The 18,369-nt window shown below is 40.7% G+C and overlaps 1 protein-coding gene across 2 annotated transcripts in view; it reads left to right on the top strand.

Moving 5' to 3' along the window:
• Positions 1–18,243, top strand: part of TM4SF4 (transmembrane 4 L six family member 4) — a 29,769-nt gene extending 11,526 nt beyond the window's left edge. The window contains exons 3-5 of one of the 2 annotated variants that reach the window (XM_025375099.1): positions 2,404–2,540; positions 13,528–13,717; positions 17,523–18,243. In XM_025375099.1, the coding sequence (XP_025230884.1) occupies positions 2,404–2,540; positions 13,528–13,717; positions 17,523–17,540 (345 nt within the window). In that variant the 3' untranslated portion in view covers positions 17,541–18,243. Of the gene's footprint in view, positions 1–2,403; positions 2,541–13,527; positions 13,722–17,522 lie in introns of both variants that reach the window. The other variant, XM_025375101.1, reaches the window with a different exon arrangement.
• The last annotated feature ends 126 nt before the right edge of the window (positions 18,244–18,369 follow it).

The raw sequence follows: 18,369 nt of genomic DNA, 5'->3' as shown, positions 1-18,369 counted from the left end.
CAGCAGGAATGAAACTTATTTATGTAATCCAGCAATTCTCAAACTTATTCAACCATATATCCTTTGGAAAAGAGATTGCCTGTTCTAACATGAGAAATTGGCCAAAATGTTCACTTACTTCTGACCTAGGTTAAAGTCATGAATGTTCTTGCTGCTGAGAGTGGATTTAGATACCCTAAGCATAAACAATAAGGGAAAAAATCTAAACAATTAGTAATATGAAACCTTAGCCATTGAAAACATGCAACAAATAGTTATCCAGTGACTTTGATAAGCTAGGAAGAAGAAAAACTGTAAGACTATGCTAAGTTTGGAACAATGCCCTATCTTCAAATAACTTATTGTTCGTGACTTCAAGGAACTTGTGCTCTATTTGGAGAAGACAGCCATAAAAAGCTATGCATTAGCTGGGCATAGTGGTGCATGCCTGTAGTCCTAGCTCCTTAGGAGGCTGAGGTGGGAGGATCACTTGAGCTCAGGAAGTCGAGGCTGCAGTGAACTGTGATTGCGCCACTGCACTCAGCCTGGTGACAGGGCAAGACCCTGTCTAAACAACAACAACAACAACAACAACAACAACAACGACAACAAAACCCTAGGCATTATTGTATTAGAGGCATTGTGCTGTGATAGAAGTTTGTGCAATCTAGAGTACAGGGGTTGGAAGAGATGAAGAATGAAGGGTCAGTTCTACAAGGAGAGTCAGACAAAGCACATGAAGTTAGAGCTCGATATCAAAACGTTGCATCAATCAGATGAGTTGGCAAAAGAGTTAAATTTTCTATTAAAAATAATTTTTTAAAAAGTTGCATCCAAAATACATTGATTTATGATATGAAAATGGATACCAGCTAAAGTAGAACTCCATTATTACATAGATTCCAATCACCCAGGCACAATCAGGTCCTCTTCACCTTCAAACCCCGCCCCATCCCAGATAATGTACTATGATAAGATTGTTAATAACATGAAAGGGGAAAGGGAAAATAGCTGATGTTTAACTTAGGTTGCCACGTCTAATGTTCACAACAGACATTTTAGGTAGGCTCTATCATGCCCATTTTAAGATGATAAAACTAAAGCTCTGAGGACACATTCATTATGCAAAGTCATTACATCAGAGAAGACTAGCAAAGCTGAGATATGAGCCTGGGTCTGGGTCTGCTGACTTTAAACCCTGTGCTTTGTCATCAAAGCAATAGAGGTGATCGTTTTCTGCCTGTTTCTCCAAAATTTTAAATGTTTTCATGCTACTTTCTAGTTATTGTCTAGAATGGATATTGCAAAAGTTCTTAACATCCCTGGGCCTACGTTTTTTCATACGTAAGAGGGAGTTAACCTAGTTGGACTCCAGGATTGCTTCTGCCTTTTGCAGTCAATAATTCTATTTTGATTTTAAAATTGAAAAAAAATATGGTAGTCTAATCTGTTTTTCATTAATTAATCTCCATCATAGAAAAATATTTAAAAGAATGGAATTTTTTGGATTGTTTAACCTAAAGAAGAGAAAACGCTCCAAGGGTGGTAGAAGGGGTGAAAGATGTCAAGGCAATCTTCAGATATTTTAAAGACTGATGCTAAATGGAAGACAGGTTAGACTTGATCTTTTTGGCCTTAAGGAGCGTAATGAGGGCCTGTGAGGAGGGGTTCTAAACTTTTACTCTTTCTCATAAGTAGAACCTGCCTGTCACATGAGACACCATAGTGACTGGCCTTAGCAGGATAATTTGACCAGCAAACTTTTAAGATTACTGCCGGGCCAGGTGCGGAGGCTCATGTGATCCCCGCACTTTGGGAGGCCAAGGCAGGCAAATCAACTGAGGTCAAGAGTTCAAGACCAGCCTAGCCAACATGGTGAAACCCTGTTTCCGCTAAAAATACAAAAAAATAGCCGGGCGTGGTGGCACATGCCTGTAATCCTAGCTACTCAGGAGGCTGAGGCAGGAGAATCGTCTGAACCTGGGAAGTGGAGGTTACAGTGAGCTGAGATCATGCCATTGCACTCCAGACTAGGCAACAAGGGCGAAATTCCGTCTCAAAAAAAAAAAAAAGATTACTGCCAATCCTAAGGTTCTTTGATTCTATCATAGATTGGCTTTATATATCAGCCTTGGGGAGGAGAGTTTATCTTTAACAAGATTAAAAGCCCATGGCTCAAAGGTAACAGAATCAACACCTCCGTCATCAATGAAAAGGTGAAGAAATGGAAATGAGAATGAAGAAGGGAAAAGAAGATACCAAAATTCATTCTAGAAGACCCCACAGGCCCCATCTACTATAAAGACCAGCTCCTACCCCATAACTTCTTGTAGTCACCATGTTCAACAGCAGGTGGATTAGGTTTGCTGAGTGTATCCTCTGGACCACCTGGAGAATTTGACTGTCTCTCTCCCTCTCTTTCAGATGTTCACCTCCACGATATTTGCTGTGGTTGGATTCTTGGGAGCTGGATACTCGTTTATCGTCTCAGCCATTTCAATCAACAAGGGTCCTAAATGCCTCATGGCCAATAGTACATGGGGCTACCCCTTCCACGACGGGTAAGACCACACCCTGCAATGCCCACCTGTCACCACAAGGGGCACGGGCAGATAAATTGCCCAAGGGGAGACTGCACACAATGTCATGTCTTCATCCTTATGCAAGTCTCAGGCTCAGTGCTCCTTTGAGGCAGAGCTGGAGTTGTGGAGTACAGCAAAGTTGCATAGAATCTCACTTCGAATTGCTCCTTTGACAGATCCCAGGAGAAATAACTAAAAGAGGATAGATGCCTCCTTTAGCCTGAGGGAAGGAAGATATTTGTTGTGTCATCACTTGCACCCAAATATTTACTAGCAGCAACACAAGGCAACTAATAGTATTAATAAACAGAGTAATAGTTTTCGTTGCAAATCTTATAATAGAAAACAAGAATAATTACTAACTGGGCCCAAGGGCTTTCACTAATACCCCAAATTGCCTATAATTAAACAATCGTTTAAGTGCATGTACAGAAAATGACATTGAAATCATTGTAGGTTTCTCGTGTTAATGTTAATAGCCTCATTAAAATAACATTTCATATTATCATGGTATTTTGTAGGCTGTAAAGATCTTTATCCCACAAATTTATAATTTAATATTCATAGTAACCTCAAGAGGTAATTACTCTGTGCCAAGGCAGGTTTAATAAGTTTAACAAGCTTCAAAGTCACATTGTTAGTTGAGGACAGTGCCGGACTCAAACTCAGGACTTCTAACTTCAAGTCTTAGCCTTTCATAGTACACATCTTTCTGTCCTGCGCTGACCAGGACGGCACTGTTCAGTCCAGTAGCCAGCAGCCACGTGGAACTACTTAAACTCAAATTCATTTAAATGAAATAAAGTTAAAAATACAGTTCCTTAATCACACTAGCCATATTTCAAGTACCCAGCAGCCATATAGGGCTTGTAGCTACTGTATTGAATAGGACAGATCTAGAACATTTCCATCATGGTAAATGGATCTGTCAGGCCAAGCTGCACTAGACTTTAACCTCCAAGGGGGCTTGGAGCATCTTTGTTTCATTCACCATCTCAGCCCCTCTGTCTGACAGGGACTGGCACATCCCACAGAGTCAGGAAATATAATTATTGGGTCTTCCTGCACATGAAGAATGGATTCATGCCTAAAAATAATCTGTAGAACACCAATATATTAACTCAAATCTCTACGTATTCATTTACTGTGAGAGTCTAAAGAACCTTAAGAATGGCTTCAGGCTGGGGAAGTGAAGGGGCCTAGTTCTCTGTGATACACAGTCTCGATTTGTTCACAGATGTCCCATATGAAACATCCCCACCTTTCTCATAGTTAAGCAATACAAGGTCTCTAACATCCTCATATCTTGTGCAGCAGTTTCCAAATACATTTAGTCTACTGTGTGAAAAGCCCCCTTATCATGCAGAGAGGACTGTTGGGGCTACGCTACCATGGGGTTGACTTGCTTGAGCATCGAACTCAAATCCCAGCAGGCTGAGCCCCCCCACCCTGCCCCCATTGAGGCTCTTCCCCTGACAGCTCACTCTCTCCACCTAGGGGTGTGTGTGTGAAACTACAGATTATGTCTTGCTTCAAGGAGCCCTCTATTAATTCCAGCAACAACATCGGTGCCGCAGTAAACATATTTTTTCTGTTATATGAATAATACTACCCTAGAAAATCAAAGTCGGTTGAAATAAATCTATGTCCAAAACAGAGGAGGGAGAAAGAAAACACAACAGATGCCAAACAACACTCCAAAGCCATACAATGGCCTCACATGTTCTGACTGCAGAACCTAACACCCTCCCCTCACACACGCACGCCCTGCTTGGGATGGGATGGGATCAATGCCCAAGGTCAGGAGTGACAGCTGGCCTGTGGGCCACCCCACGAAATGCCAAACTGAGGGAAGGACAGGAAACCACTTTTTGAAGTTCCCCATATTAGTACTTCTGGGGAAGCAAGTTTTCATTCTCATTGCAGCCATTTATTGTGCATTGCTCTGTAACAGATACTTTCAACTATGTTATTTTATCTACCCCTCACAAAAGCAACTAACCAGTATCAAGAACAGGTACCAGATTATAAATATTTAATAATAAAAACAGAATGGAGTAAACGTTGCAGGCAAGCAGGAACGTTTCAGAATTCTCTATCTTCTGTTCATTGTACAGCTTTGATAATTACCTAAAGGGAGAATGATTTGAACACCGAGACATCTGTACAGCTGCTTCAAACTATAATGTGATCAAAAATTACTGTACAGGGATGTATTACAAAACCGTATATATCACAGTTTCCAGATGATTTATGGGCTATTTAAGAATGATTTTGACTACTTATGTTTTAATTTAATCCCATGTAAGATGTAAGGCTGCTCTTTGCGCAAGGTATAAAATATACCATGATGGCTACAGGAAGGGCATTCAGGGGATGGGCCCAGGTCTCACTGCACCCTCTTTGCCATCTGGCAAACCTTCAGCAGCATTCTGTTGTCTCCTCAAATCCTGTTTCCTCCCTTCTGAAACAAGAACTCACATTCCTTTTTGATATTATCTACCACTGCCAGCTCCAAATCTTCCCTCTGACTGCGGAAGTTCACCTTGAATTTCTTACGGCAATAATTGAACTTTCTATAGCTTGGTGTTTTCAGTTAACAAAGTGCTGTTACCTACATTGTTTCATTTGATCCTCACAAAAAGTTTATGAGATTATTTAACTCTCCTTCGGAGGCAGGATAGCCGAGGCCCAGAGAGGACAAGTGACTTGACAGAGGAATACAGTTTCTTAATGGCGGAAGCTCAAATCCAAGTTTTCTCACTCGAAGTCACAGTGTTTTTTCTAGAACACAATTTATATTGACTCATACTGTCTGCTTTTTGCCTAGATTCCCTGTTGGCAAAACTCATTGGATTCTACCTCCTACTCCTTTTACTATACTGTACTATACTAGTATCTGATAGTTTAAAAGGGTCTGTGGAATCTTCTTATCCAATCAGCATATAGTAACTGTTGTTATAGCTGGAAACCTAACACTCATACACAGCTGCTCAGAGACTAGAAAGGATCAGTCACTTGTATGAGCCAAAACGAGAAAACTTGAGACAGTTGTCATTTGTCCCTTATTACCAAAGGGCAACCGTGGTGGCAACTGCTTCTTCTTCTTGTTCTTGTTCTTCTTCCTCTTCCCTCCCCTCCTTTTCTTCTTTTCCTTCTCTTTTTTCTTTCTCTCCTCTTCTTCCTTTTCCTTCTTCTTTTTCTTCCCAATGATTAAGTGCTAAGTGTTTTTATGTGCATTATCTCACCTAATCTTCCTCATAAATCTGAGAAGAATTTTTATCCCTGAAAGAGAAAAATGAAGCTGAAAAAAGTTAACTTTCCCAGGGCTCCATGGCTAGTAATTAGTAGCAGGATTTTTTTTTTTAATTGGCTGGGAGTGGTGGCTCATGCCTGTAATCTCAGCACTTTGGGATGCTGAGGTGGAAGGATTGCTTGAGCCCAGGAGTTCAAGACCAGCTTGGGCAACATAGGGAGAACTCCCCACCCCACCGCCCCACTACAAAAAAAGAAAAAAAAATTTTTTTTTAATTAAAAAATTAGCTCGGCATGGTTGTGCATGCCTGTAGTCCCAGCTACTCCAGGTGCCTGATGTGGGAGGATCTTTTGAGCCCAGGAGGTTGAGGCTGCAGTGAGCCGTAATCATGCCTCTGCATTCTAGCCTGGGCAACAGAGCCAAACCCTGTCTCAAAAAAAATATATATATACACACACACACACACATACACACACACACACACGATTTATATATCTACATATACACATATCTACTTTTATATATAGGTGTATATATACACCTGTGTGTGTGTGTGTGTCGTAAGTATCTTATTTTGTGCTGAAGCCTATCCCAAACATGGAACAAAAAATGAATAGACATGGTTCCTGCCCTATCAGCATGTGGGTTAGGGTGAACACATGGAACAGATCCTCATAATGCAGAAAGTGTGAGATGGAGAAGGAGTGTGGGGGAATCTTCTTCGAGAAGGTGACATGGGCTGATTTTGGAGGATGAGCAGAAGTTTGCCTTCCAGTGAGGGAGGAGAAACACATTTCAGGCATGAAAGGGCTGCCATGCTTAGGGAACATCAGAGCACTGCGTGGCAGAAGCTCAGTGTGAATGAGGAGAGATTTGCAGAAGGGACCGCCACACGATGTGGTGAGACTGAGAGGCAGCCAGACCTTCAGGGTATCAGGGCACAGCAGAGGACTTCAAGCAAGACATGGCATGGCTACTTTGGACTTTTAGAGGCATGGTGGTGCTAGTGATGTGGAAAGTAAATAGGAGGGTTCAGGAACTAAAGAGAGATAAAAGCTGGCATCATAATCCAGATAAGATGGTGAACATCACCCAGGCAGCAGAATTGGGGCTCAAAAAAGACAAATTTCAGAGAGTGTTTGAAATGGAGTCATCAGGTTTAGGTGTGAGGAAAAAAGGGGAAGTTAATCAAGGTGGACTCTGAGATTTCGAATTTAGTGCACAAAATCCAGGGCTCTGCAATGTCGTAGCATTTAGCACTGTTTTCCTCAGAAATGTTTGTTGATGATAATATTAAGGGAGGGAGCAAAAGTAGTTAACTTGTTCTGTCCTGAGAACCATATTAAAGAAACACTCTAGAAGGAAAAAGAAACCTGGGCATTTTGAAATACACCCTCTTGGCTTCCTTTGAGGTAGAACCTCCTCCCATCCAAGGTCTTCCTCCCTGAGACAATTGGCCATCCCTCCCTTGACCCTGAGCTGCTGAAATGAAAGCAGCCTGCATAGGGTGTGGGGACAGCCATAGGAGGGGAAATAGAGGAAGAGCCAGGAGTGGTCAGTAGTTAGGGAGGGATGGGTCCATGCATGGCACTACTGGGCCAGGCTGCAACTCTCCACCTCCTTAGAAAGAGTCAAAGGCAAGGAGAGCACCCTCACATCTGTGGTTCAGACACCAAGACACGGAACTGAACACAGTTAAATGTTGTGCTTTGACATTCAGCTAAGACCATCTGCATTTGCACTTCAGAAATTACTTATTAGCAAAGAATATCATAAGCTGCTTGTGAACATATTCCCAAGAGCTGAAAGCCACCTTAATAGGATGATATTGGATTTGCACCATGTAATGTTAGCTTTCATGAACCAGAAACAGTTCACAAATGTTAGGAGCCAGTTTTGCCCTTGGCTGACTTAGGGTCTAGCCACACCTCTGTCGTATACCATTTATCTTTCAGGCTTCATCTGTGAAATGAATGTGAGTAACAGCAACATGCACTTCACAGGTTCAGATGAGAGTAAATAACACGAGGTACATAAAGCACTCAGCACAGTTCCGACCACATACTTCCTTAATTCAGCCTTATTATTCATTTTTATGAATATAAAGTATTATTGTAAGTGGAATTTATTTTCATGATTAAAACTTTAAAATTGTTATGCTTTTATAATGATTCTTTGACTTAATTTCAATCCTTTCAACCAGACATAAATAAGGCTCAAAAAAACTCTTTATTGTGATATAAGTAACCCTTGATTCACATACCATTATAGATGTATAAATCAAATGTCATAAATAAATCATTTCAAATATGCTAAGGAAATAACTGCTCCAACAAAGGGCATTTGTGTAATGGATAAGAGCGATGGCTTTGGAGTCAGACAGACCTAAGATCAAACCCAGGCACTTCCATTTATTAGCCTCACCTTCTTAATCTGTAAAATGGGTATATGTTCATTCATTCAGTGATTGTTTACTGAAGGTTACTCTATGCCAAGTACTGTTCAAGTAAAGTAGCATCTCCCTGGAGCATTAGGAAAGATGATGGAAAGCAGCTAACCCAGAGCCTGGCACAGAGGACCCAGGAAATGAGACCTGCTGCTGTCTATGAAGCACTCCCTGTGCTGGAACTGGGGACAGAGACAGTGGCACATGGTCTTTGCCCTTGGGAGCTTATAGTCCTGAAGAGAAGACAAACAAATGGACAGTTGGTGGCAGCACGGGGTCCAGGGGCTCTGTACAACAGGGACGAAACACAGAGCGCTGGGGAGCACAGAAGGAAACCAAACCCAGGCTGAGGGCAGAAGCATCGTGGAGCTTCTTCCAGAGGAGGTGGCATCTGAATTCATCAGACAGAGCAGACCAGCAAAGCATTCATATTCGGACCCCCTGGTTCCTGTCCTCAGCTGAGAAGAGAGTTCTGTGAAATTTGTGGCTTTCTGCTCCCATGTTGATGGTATTACTACAGCTCCGGTGGAAACACCTGCATAATAATTGGATGCTTTAAAACATCAGTTAAGTGCATCTAAACTGCTGCTCTCCTTGCTTCACTGCCAGGTCCATGAAAAACTCAGGACCCCTCTCTCCCTGGGTTTGGGGAGTTGGACACAATGATCAAACTGAACGTGAACACAGCCTTTTTTGCCAGAGTCTCAAAGACCGCCAGAACCGGAGAGTTTGAGGGGAGAGAAGGGCCTGAGTGTGGCCATGTGGTGTTTTGTGAGGGGTGAGCCTGCAGCAGGAGAGGGACTCGTGATTTCTCCAGCCACCCAAATTCAATCCTTGCTTCTACTTTCCCCCATAAACGTTTCACAAATCCTACCACCAGGAGGTGCTGTCATCCCACTGCTGTTCAGGCTCTCCAAAGAGGCCCGGGACTCAGGATTGCCAATTCTTTCACCTCAGAATCTTTTCTTCATCAAGTGTGCCTGGAAAATATTGTATCTTTATAATCTTTTATAATTACCATGTTTTAAAATTATAAAGATAGAAAGGACTAAATGGAAAAATGCAGAACAGAAAGGCGGGTGTTTCATGTTGAAAAAAAAAAAAAAAAGGCATTTTCACAATGGGTTTGCCACCAGAACACAGGTGTCATGAAAACTACCCCTAAATCAAAGCTAAAATGGGAAAGAAAAAGACTCATATCAATATTGTCATTATTGGACACGTAGGTTCAGGTAAGTCCACTGCTACTTGCCAACTGATCGACAAATGTGGTATAATCTACCAAAGAATCATCGATGAATTTGATGCTAAGAAGGGAAAGAGCTCCTTCAGGTATGCTTGGGTCTTGAATAAATGGTAAGATGAGTGTGAGTGTGACACATCACCCTGTGAAAGTTTGAGACCAGCAAATACTGCATGAGTCATTGATGGTCAGGACAGAGACTTTATCAGAAACATGATTACAGGCACATCTCAGGCTGACTGTGCTATCCTGATTGTTGCTGCTGGTGTTGGTGAATCTGAAGCTGATATCTCTATGGGCAGACCCATGAACATGCCCTTCTTGCTTACCTGCTGGGGATGAAACAACCAATTGTTGATGTTAACAAAATGAATTCCACCAAGCCACTCTACAGTCAGAAGAGACACAAGAAAATCATTAAGAAAGTTAGCTCTTTCATTAAGAAAATTGGCTACAACCCCAGCACAGCAGCATCTGTATCAATTTCCAGTTGGAATGGTGACAATATGCTAGAGCCAAGTAGTAACATGCCTTGGTTCAAGGGATGTAAAGTCACCCATGAAGATGGCAATGCCAATGGAACCATGCTGCTTGAAAGTCTGGACTGTGTCCTACCACCAACTCATCCAACTGACAAGCCCTTGCATCTTGCCCCTCCAGATGTCTACAAAGTTGGTGATGTTGGTACCTATGTGCTAAGTGGAAACTGGTGTTCTCAAACCCAGCATGGTGGTCACCTTTGCTCTAGTCAATGTTACAACTAAGGTCTGTTAAAATGCACCATGCTGCAAGCTCTTCCTGGGGAAAATGGGGGTTTCAGTGTTAAGAATGCATCTGTCAAAGATTTTTGTAGTGGCAACATTGCTGGTAACAGCAAAAATGACCCACCAATGGGAGCACCTGGCTTCACTGCTAAAATGAAGCACCACCCAGGCCAAATCAGTGCTAGCTACGCCCTTCTGCTGCTTGTCACACAAGTCACATTGTTTCCAAGTTTGCTGAGCTGAAGGAAAAGATTGATCACCATTCTGGCAAGAAGCAGACCCTAAATTCTTGAAATCTGGTGATGCTGCCGTCATTAATGCGGTTCCTGGGAAGCCCATTTGTGTTGAGAGCTCCTCTGACTATCCTTCTCTGGGTCATGTTGCTGTTTTTGATATGAGACAAACAATCGCTGTGGGTGTCATCAAAACAGTGAACAAGAAGGTTGCTGACCAGAAGGCTTGGCAAGATCACCAAGTCTTCCCAGAAAGCGCAGAAGACTAAGTGAATATTATCCCTAATACCTGCCACCACAGTCTTAATCAGTGGTAGAAGAATGACCTCAGAACCGTCTGTCTCATTTGGCCATTCAAGTTTAATAGTCAAAGGCTAGTTAATGTTAACAATGCATCCTAAAACCTTCAGAAGGAAAGGAGAATGTTTTATGAACCATTTGGGATTTTTTTTTTTTTTTCATGAAGCAGTTTTAAGTTACTAGGTTGTTTGTTTGTTTTTGAGATGGGGTCTCACTGTCACCCAGGCTGGACGTGGTGCAATCTCAGCTCACTGCACCCTTTGTCTTTTGGGTTCAAGCGATTCTCCCACCTCAGCCTCCCAAGTAGGTGGGATTACAGGTGTGTGCCCCCACGCCTGGCTAAGTTATTAGTTTCTAAAACCAGTACTTTTTAATGGAAACAACTTGACCAAAAATCTGCCACAGAATTTTGAGACCCTTTAAAGCAAAGTTTAATGAGAAAAAAAAAAGTACTGAAAAGAGCAGTCTTGGCCAGGCGCTGTGGCTCACGCCTGTAATCCCAACACTTTGGGAGGATCACCTGAGGTTGGGAGTTCGAGACCAGCCTCACCAACACGGAGAAACCCCGCCTCTACCAAAAATACAAAATTAGCCGGGCATGGTGGTGTGTGCCTGTGATCCCAGCTACTCAGGAAACTGAAGCGGGAGAACCGCTTGAACCCGGGTGGCAGAGGTTGCAGTGAGCCGAGATCGTGCCATTGCACTCCAGCCTGGGCAACAAGAATGAAACTCAGTCTCAAAAAAAAAAAAAACGACAATCTCACACAACTATGCAGAAGGTATAGTATCATCTCAGTGAATTCTCACAATTGTGATGTGGTTCTTAGTCCGTTATATAGATTTAAAAACACACACACACACACACACACACACACTTACACAAACTGACACTGGCTGGGCGTGGTGACTCACACCTGTAATCACCACACTTTGGGAGACCCAGGTGGGAGAACTAACCTCAGGAGTTTGAGACCAGCCTAGGCAGTATAGTGAAACGTCCATGTCTTTTTTTTAAAAAAAAAAAAAAAAGAGAGAAAAAGAAAGAAACTGATGCTAAAGGAGGTAAGTAACTTGCATGAGGAACACATAGCTATTAACGGGAATGCTTGGGTTCAAATCCAGGTCATCTGACTCCAAAATAGCAGCTCTTTCCAGTAGATTAGACTGCTTAGATTAAGTAAAATAATGACAATACTAGCATTTACTGAGCACTTACTATATGCTAAGCACTGATCCAAGCACTTTACTCATACTAACTCACGTAGTCTTAACAATAACCCTATGATATGATAATGTAACTCCCATTTTACAGGTAAGTACACAAGGCACATAGCTAGCAAGCTACTAGTACCTGTACTCTTATGAAAAGATGAATCAATGCTATAAACAATGTTTTATTTTGAAATCAAGAGCAAAATGTTCATTCCTTCCTTTTCCATGAATGTTATAAAGATCTAAAAACAATAACATCAACATTAATTCAGTAGATAGATAAAGAGTTTTTCATTAAGGCTCTGAAAGGATGGAGGAAACAAAGAGACCAATTTGAACCTCTAAGAATGTGAAGAGTCATAATAATCCACAACATTTTACCCACTTTACTCATTTTTGCCTCAAAATAGTATACTTCACATTTATCCTTCAAGGCACAGTGCCCTTTACTTTTATTTTTTGAGATGGAGTTTCATTCTTGTTGCCCAGGCTGGAGTGCAATGGCATGATCTCGGCTCACTGCAACCTCCACCTCCCGGGTTCAAGCAATTCTCCAGCCTCAGTCTCCTAAGTAGCTGGGATTACAGGTGCCCACCACAACGCCCAGCTATTTTTTGTATTTTTAGTAGAGACAGGGCTCAGGCTGGTCTCGAACTCCTGACTTCAGGTGATCTGCCCACCTTGGCCTCCCAAAGTGCTGGGATTACAGGTGCGAGTCACTGCACCCGGCCACAATGCCCTTTATATTGCAATAAACTCTTTCTCTATATAATAAAAATATAAATATATTGCAGTTTCTCCTAATTCACATTTTATGTAAAATATGTATTAAGGCAACAGATATTTGTTCCTTTTGAAGAAAACTAATTACATCTTTGTGTATGAGAGATTCCTACATGTTAACAAAAATATAGTGAGTCAAATTCACAATTTAGTTAAAATTAAGACTTGAAATCAGGCTCTTCCCTTTAGCTACATGACACATTTGTACTTTACATGACTTCAGATGGCCACTACACTTGACAAGTCATCTGTCAAAAGTCAAAACGGTCTCTCTAACAACGATAGCTAGGATAAAGTTGTGAACATTTGTGAAATTCTACCACTGGAATGTCTTCATTTTCCTGTTCCCATCATAGATGGTGAATTTGCCCGTCTTTTTGGACAGCTAACGAAAATTGTTCTGACAGTTGTGTGACCTGGGAGAAAGTAACTTAGCCTCTCTGTGCCTCTGCTTCCCTATTTGTGAAACCGAAAAAGGGAACCAGAGGTTTCTATGGGGAATAAACCGTGAATATGTGTGAATTGATTAGAACAGGATCTGACACACAGGGTGTACTCAATAAAAACTGTAAGTTTTGTGGTATTTAAATTGTTAGTACAGAGTATTTTCTCCTGAAGCTAGTTTTGGATGGAAAGTAGCGCATAAGAAACATCATTATGGTAACTTTCTAGTCGAGGCAATTGCACACTTTTTACAAATGTTTCCTTTGTCCCCCACGTCACCAACAGGGATTATCTCAATGATAAAGCCTTGTGGAAAGAGTGCGAAAAGCCTGACAATGTGATTCCCTGGAATCTGACCCTCTTCTCCATCCTGCTGGTCGTAGGAGGAATCCAGATGGTTCTCTGTGCCATCCAGGTGGTCAATGGCCTCCTGGGGACCCTCTGTGGCGACTGCCAGTGTTGTGGCTGCTGTGGGGTAAGTTAAGGCTTTTGCTGTTTCTTCTCAGCACGAGGGAGGCCAGGTCAGGCCACCAGCACTGAGGGAATGAGGGGGCAAGTGTGACCACCTGCAGAAAACCAGCCCAGGTTGGGAAGTCCAGTCAGCCCAGTCTGTCAGCTCATGGAGACAGACACATTGCATTACTGGAACCCAGAGCACAGTAAGACACCCAGGCTGAAGTTGGCTATAATTTTCAGCCTCACATCCAGTTGACCACAGTTCTGGAGACAAAGGACTCTGACTATATATAAACATTTACAATGATGTTTATATGAAGATCCACCTGAAATGAGCATTTGTCATATGGGTACAATGTCAGCAATAGTACATCGTGGTCTGGGCTGGCATGTTCTCACTTCCTCAGATGAACAGAACATACCAGTGCAAAACCTAGATTTGATATGATTTCTGATACAGAAAAAGAGGTGGTTCTTATATGGGAAGAAAAAAGGGAAACCACTCAGGCTTTAGTCTCTAAATAACATTGTAAAATACCAACAACAAAATACTAAAAATAAAAACAGACTTGCAGACAGTAACACAGTCTGATTATTTCAACTAATACCCAAATCAAATTAGGCAATTATTCACACACTTACATAAAGTTATTAAAAGCACAGATTGATGTATGAAGAAAAAAATAAAATAAAACTTGAGAGTTCCCTAATTGGGGGATTATGCAAATATATGTAAATAAAGGTCTATTCACGTAACGTAATGTTATGGTAAAACTTTAAATGACTCAAATTATTTTATTTAAAATTTAAATAAGAAGGCCAGGCATAGTGGCACATGCTTGTAGCCCCAGCTACTCAGGAGGCTGAGGCACGAGAATCACTTGAACCTGGGAGGCAGAGGTTGCAGTGAGCCGAGATCGCAGCACTGCACTCCAGTCTGTGTGACAGAGCAAGACCCTGTCTCAATAAATAAATGAATAAATAAATTTATTTTAAATAAGCATTACATGTGTATAACTCAAAAACTAAATATGTGCATGTATACATGCGGAGAAAATATAAAGAAATATATAAAGCTATTTATATATTTATATATATATATATATATTATACGGAGAAATATATAAAGCTATTCAGTTGGAAAGTCTCCCTCCGGCCTTTGTCTTCTATCCACCCAGGTCTCTCCAGTCTCCTCGCCTAGGTAAGGTTACCTAATTTCTTATATATCCTGTCACAGTATCTCTTTTTATTATTTTATTCTCCCTATCTTAAAAGAATGTTTCCCCCAAAACTGTAGTAATATTGAAAATCCTTATGAGATACAGTTATTAGCAGGATACAAAAATCGCACATAATATACAATTATATAAGTAGGAGAAAACAAAATTCTGTGAATAGAAAAAAAAAAAAAAAAGAAGGAAATCCAACCAAAAGTTAAATAATTGTTATTTCTAGGTAAGAAGACTAACTTTTTTCCTTTAATCTAGCCTACAGTATTAAAAAATTTTACTAATTATATATTACTTTTTAAAAATGAAAAATATAAATAAGTCCCCCAAATCAGCAGTAAAATGCATGTATTACAAGTAAATTTCACTGTGTATTTCATTTTTATTCTACAAATTTTCAGTTCTATTGTATTGTATTTAAATGTTTGGGTCTTTAAACGTACTGGAGAGGAAAAGAAACTACCAACTAGCAATCCACCACAATTATTTTTATGATAGCGACTGAGAACATTGAGCATTTAAATCTTGTAATTCATCCAAAGTGAATGAATGTTTGCTAAATTATATACTGAAGTTTCAGTTTCTACATATTTTGGCTGGGTGGTAAATTTTCTTTGCAAGATTTATTGAAAATATTATTACTTTGGCTGGACACGGTGGCTCATGCCTGTAATCCCAGCACTTTGGGAGGCCAAAGCAAGAGGATCATTTGAGCCCAGGAGTTCAAGACCAGCCTTGAACTGGTCTTGACCATGGCAACGTGGTGAAACCTCATCTCTACTAAAAATACAAAAAATTAAGCAGATGTGGTGGTTTGCACCCATAAGTCCCAGCTACTCAGGAGGCTGAGCTGGGAGCATCAGCTGAGCCCACAATGCTGAGGCTGCATGAGCTGAGATCTTGCCACTGCCTACTTACACCCTGGATAACAGAACAAGACTTTTTCTAAAAAAAAAAAAGAAAAGAAAAGAAAGAAAGAAAATATGATTACTCTTTGAACTGTTGATAATACTTTGCTAAACGTGAGAATTATTTTTCAATTTAAAGACACATTCATAGGTGTCAGTACGTTGGTTCCTTTTAGCGAGTTTCATTTATCTGGACACCATATTTTGGAGATCTTAATGGCTGAGTCACTCGATAGTTGAAAGACAGTAGATGGACTCCATGGTTGTCAGTACATGGGCACCAGAGACACGGAAAGTGAATGTACACCAGCAGAATTGTCTATTTTTTTCCTTCCTTTCTTCCTCCCTCCCTTCATCTCTCCTCTCTGTCTCTCTCCCCCCTCCTCCTCCAACTTTTTATTTTGAAAACTTCAAATCTACATAAAGTTGAAGGAATGGTGCAATGAACACATATATACTGTCACCCATGCTTACAAAATTGTTAATATTTCCTCACCCTCTCTCTTTCTGGACTCTTGGAAAGTAATTTTTAGACATCACAAAATTTCACTACTAAATATTTCAGTGCACAAGAGCTGCAGTTTTAAAGTCAGTCTGCTGAAGATTCTTTTCTCGTGGGCAGCTGGCCTCTCATGGGACTGGTCAGCATTCCTGCCCCAGTAGGATATTGCGGAAAGACTTGGGCTGTCAGCCTAGTTCCACAGCTTACTAGCTGAGTGACTCCAGCAAGCTCACTAACTTCTCATAGTCTCAGTTATTCCAACTGCCTCTTGCCTATTTTATGGAAAGAGTTATGAGATCAACATCTATCCATTCAGGCAGAAAGTATTTACTGAGAGCTTCCTGAGCCTGGCACAGTCCTTAAATGAAGTGGTAGTTGGAAATGTGCCTTAAAATACATCCTATGAGGCCTGGTTTGAATGTCAGCTCTGTGGTCTTGGCCCAGTCAGTAGCCCTCAACTGCTCCTTGTCTGTAAAATGTGGCTATTAATACCTACTCCTACAGTTGTCAATGGAGTGCCTAGTACAGGGTGACAAGCATGAATTCATTTGAATCCTTAGAAGGCTCAGTAAATGGCACTGAATGTTATTTACTAACCTTATGAAAGTCAGTGAGGTAGCATAGCTTCGAGTTTCCTTTAACACAGTCTCTGGGTTCTGCCTCCCTGGTTCAAATCCCAGCTCTCCTACTTGTTAGTGGTGGCTTTCCATGTAGCACTTGGTCTCTCAGCACCTCTTACCAAATTATTTTTTAAAATAAATAATGCATATTGTATACAATGTATTCTCCTTATGTGATGGGTGCACTGCAATTTTATAATTCATCAGTACCTAATTCATCATCCACTGAACCAACAACCACTTGTACCCCAAAAGCTACTGAAATTTTTAAAAATTAAAAACAAAATAAAGCAAAAATAAATAAATAAATAACATGTAACTTCCTTGAGGACTAAATAAATAAATACATGATGCAAAACAAAATGAAGCTTCCATTCCTATAACCTCAACACAGGTGGATGACAGATTAAAGCTCTGAAACAAAGCCAAAAAAGTGTAGGAATTCAATATGCAACCAATAGGAGCCAGGAGGAAGGCAGGTGATGGGGATGGGAAGAAGGAGGGGGAAAGCAATAATTTACATAAATCATGACATCATAGCTAATTCACCTTTTCTACCTTCTAGGGAGATGGACCCGTTTAAACCTCTGAGATAAGCTGCTCAAACTCTACAGCATGATGACTACAATTTCTTTTCATAAAACTTCTCTTCTTGGGATTGTTAATTCCTATCTGCTTCCTAGCTGACAAAGCTTAGAGAAGGCAGTTATTCCTTCTTTCCAACCAGCTTTGCTCGAGTTAGAATTTTGTTATTTTCAAATAAAATTAGTTTGGCCACTTAACAAATTTGATTTATAAATCTTTCAAATTAGTTTCTTTTTAGAATTTGCCAACAGGTTCAAAGCAAACTTTTCATGATTTTTTTTATTACAAATGTAAAATGTATAAAGTCACATGTACTGCCATACTACTTATTTGTATATAAAGATATTTATATCTTTGGACGTTTTACATAAATCAAAGGAGGAAAGCACATTTAAAATGAGAAACTACAACCAATTTTTAAGATGTATAAGGAAAAAAGAATGATTGATGTATCATAAGTATTGGTTATTTGTCGTCTTTTTTTGCTGACTTGCTTGAGTTGCTTGTGACTGATCTTTTGAGACTGTCATCTTGGTTAGGGTTCTCTTAAGTATGTTAAATTAAAACCTGAATTCAGAGGTAATGTAACAAAGATTGTGTGTGTTTTAGGAGGCGGGGGGCAAAAGGTTGAATGAATAACAACTCATCTTTTCTACAAATACTTCCTTTGATCAAACAAAAACAAGTTTTTAAAAAATTGATATGATGGCCGGGCGCGGTGGCTCAAGCCTGTAATCCCAGCACTTTGGGAGGCCGAGGCGGGTGGATCACGAGGTCAGGAGATCGAGACCATCCTGGCTAACATGGTGAAACCCCGTCTCTACTAA

The sequence above is a fragment of the Theropithecus gelada genome, chromosome 2 (assembly GCF_003255815.1).
Source record: "Theropithecus gelada isolate Dixy chromosome 2, Tgel_1.0, whole genome shotgun sequence".
Taxonomy (NCBI): Eukaryota; Metazoa; Chordata; class Mammalia; order Primates; family Cercopithecidae; genus Theropithecus; species Theropithecus gelada.
The sequence above is the reverse complement of the archived record's forward strand: the minus strand, read 5'-3'. Positions and strand labels throughout refer to the sequence as shown.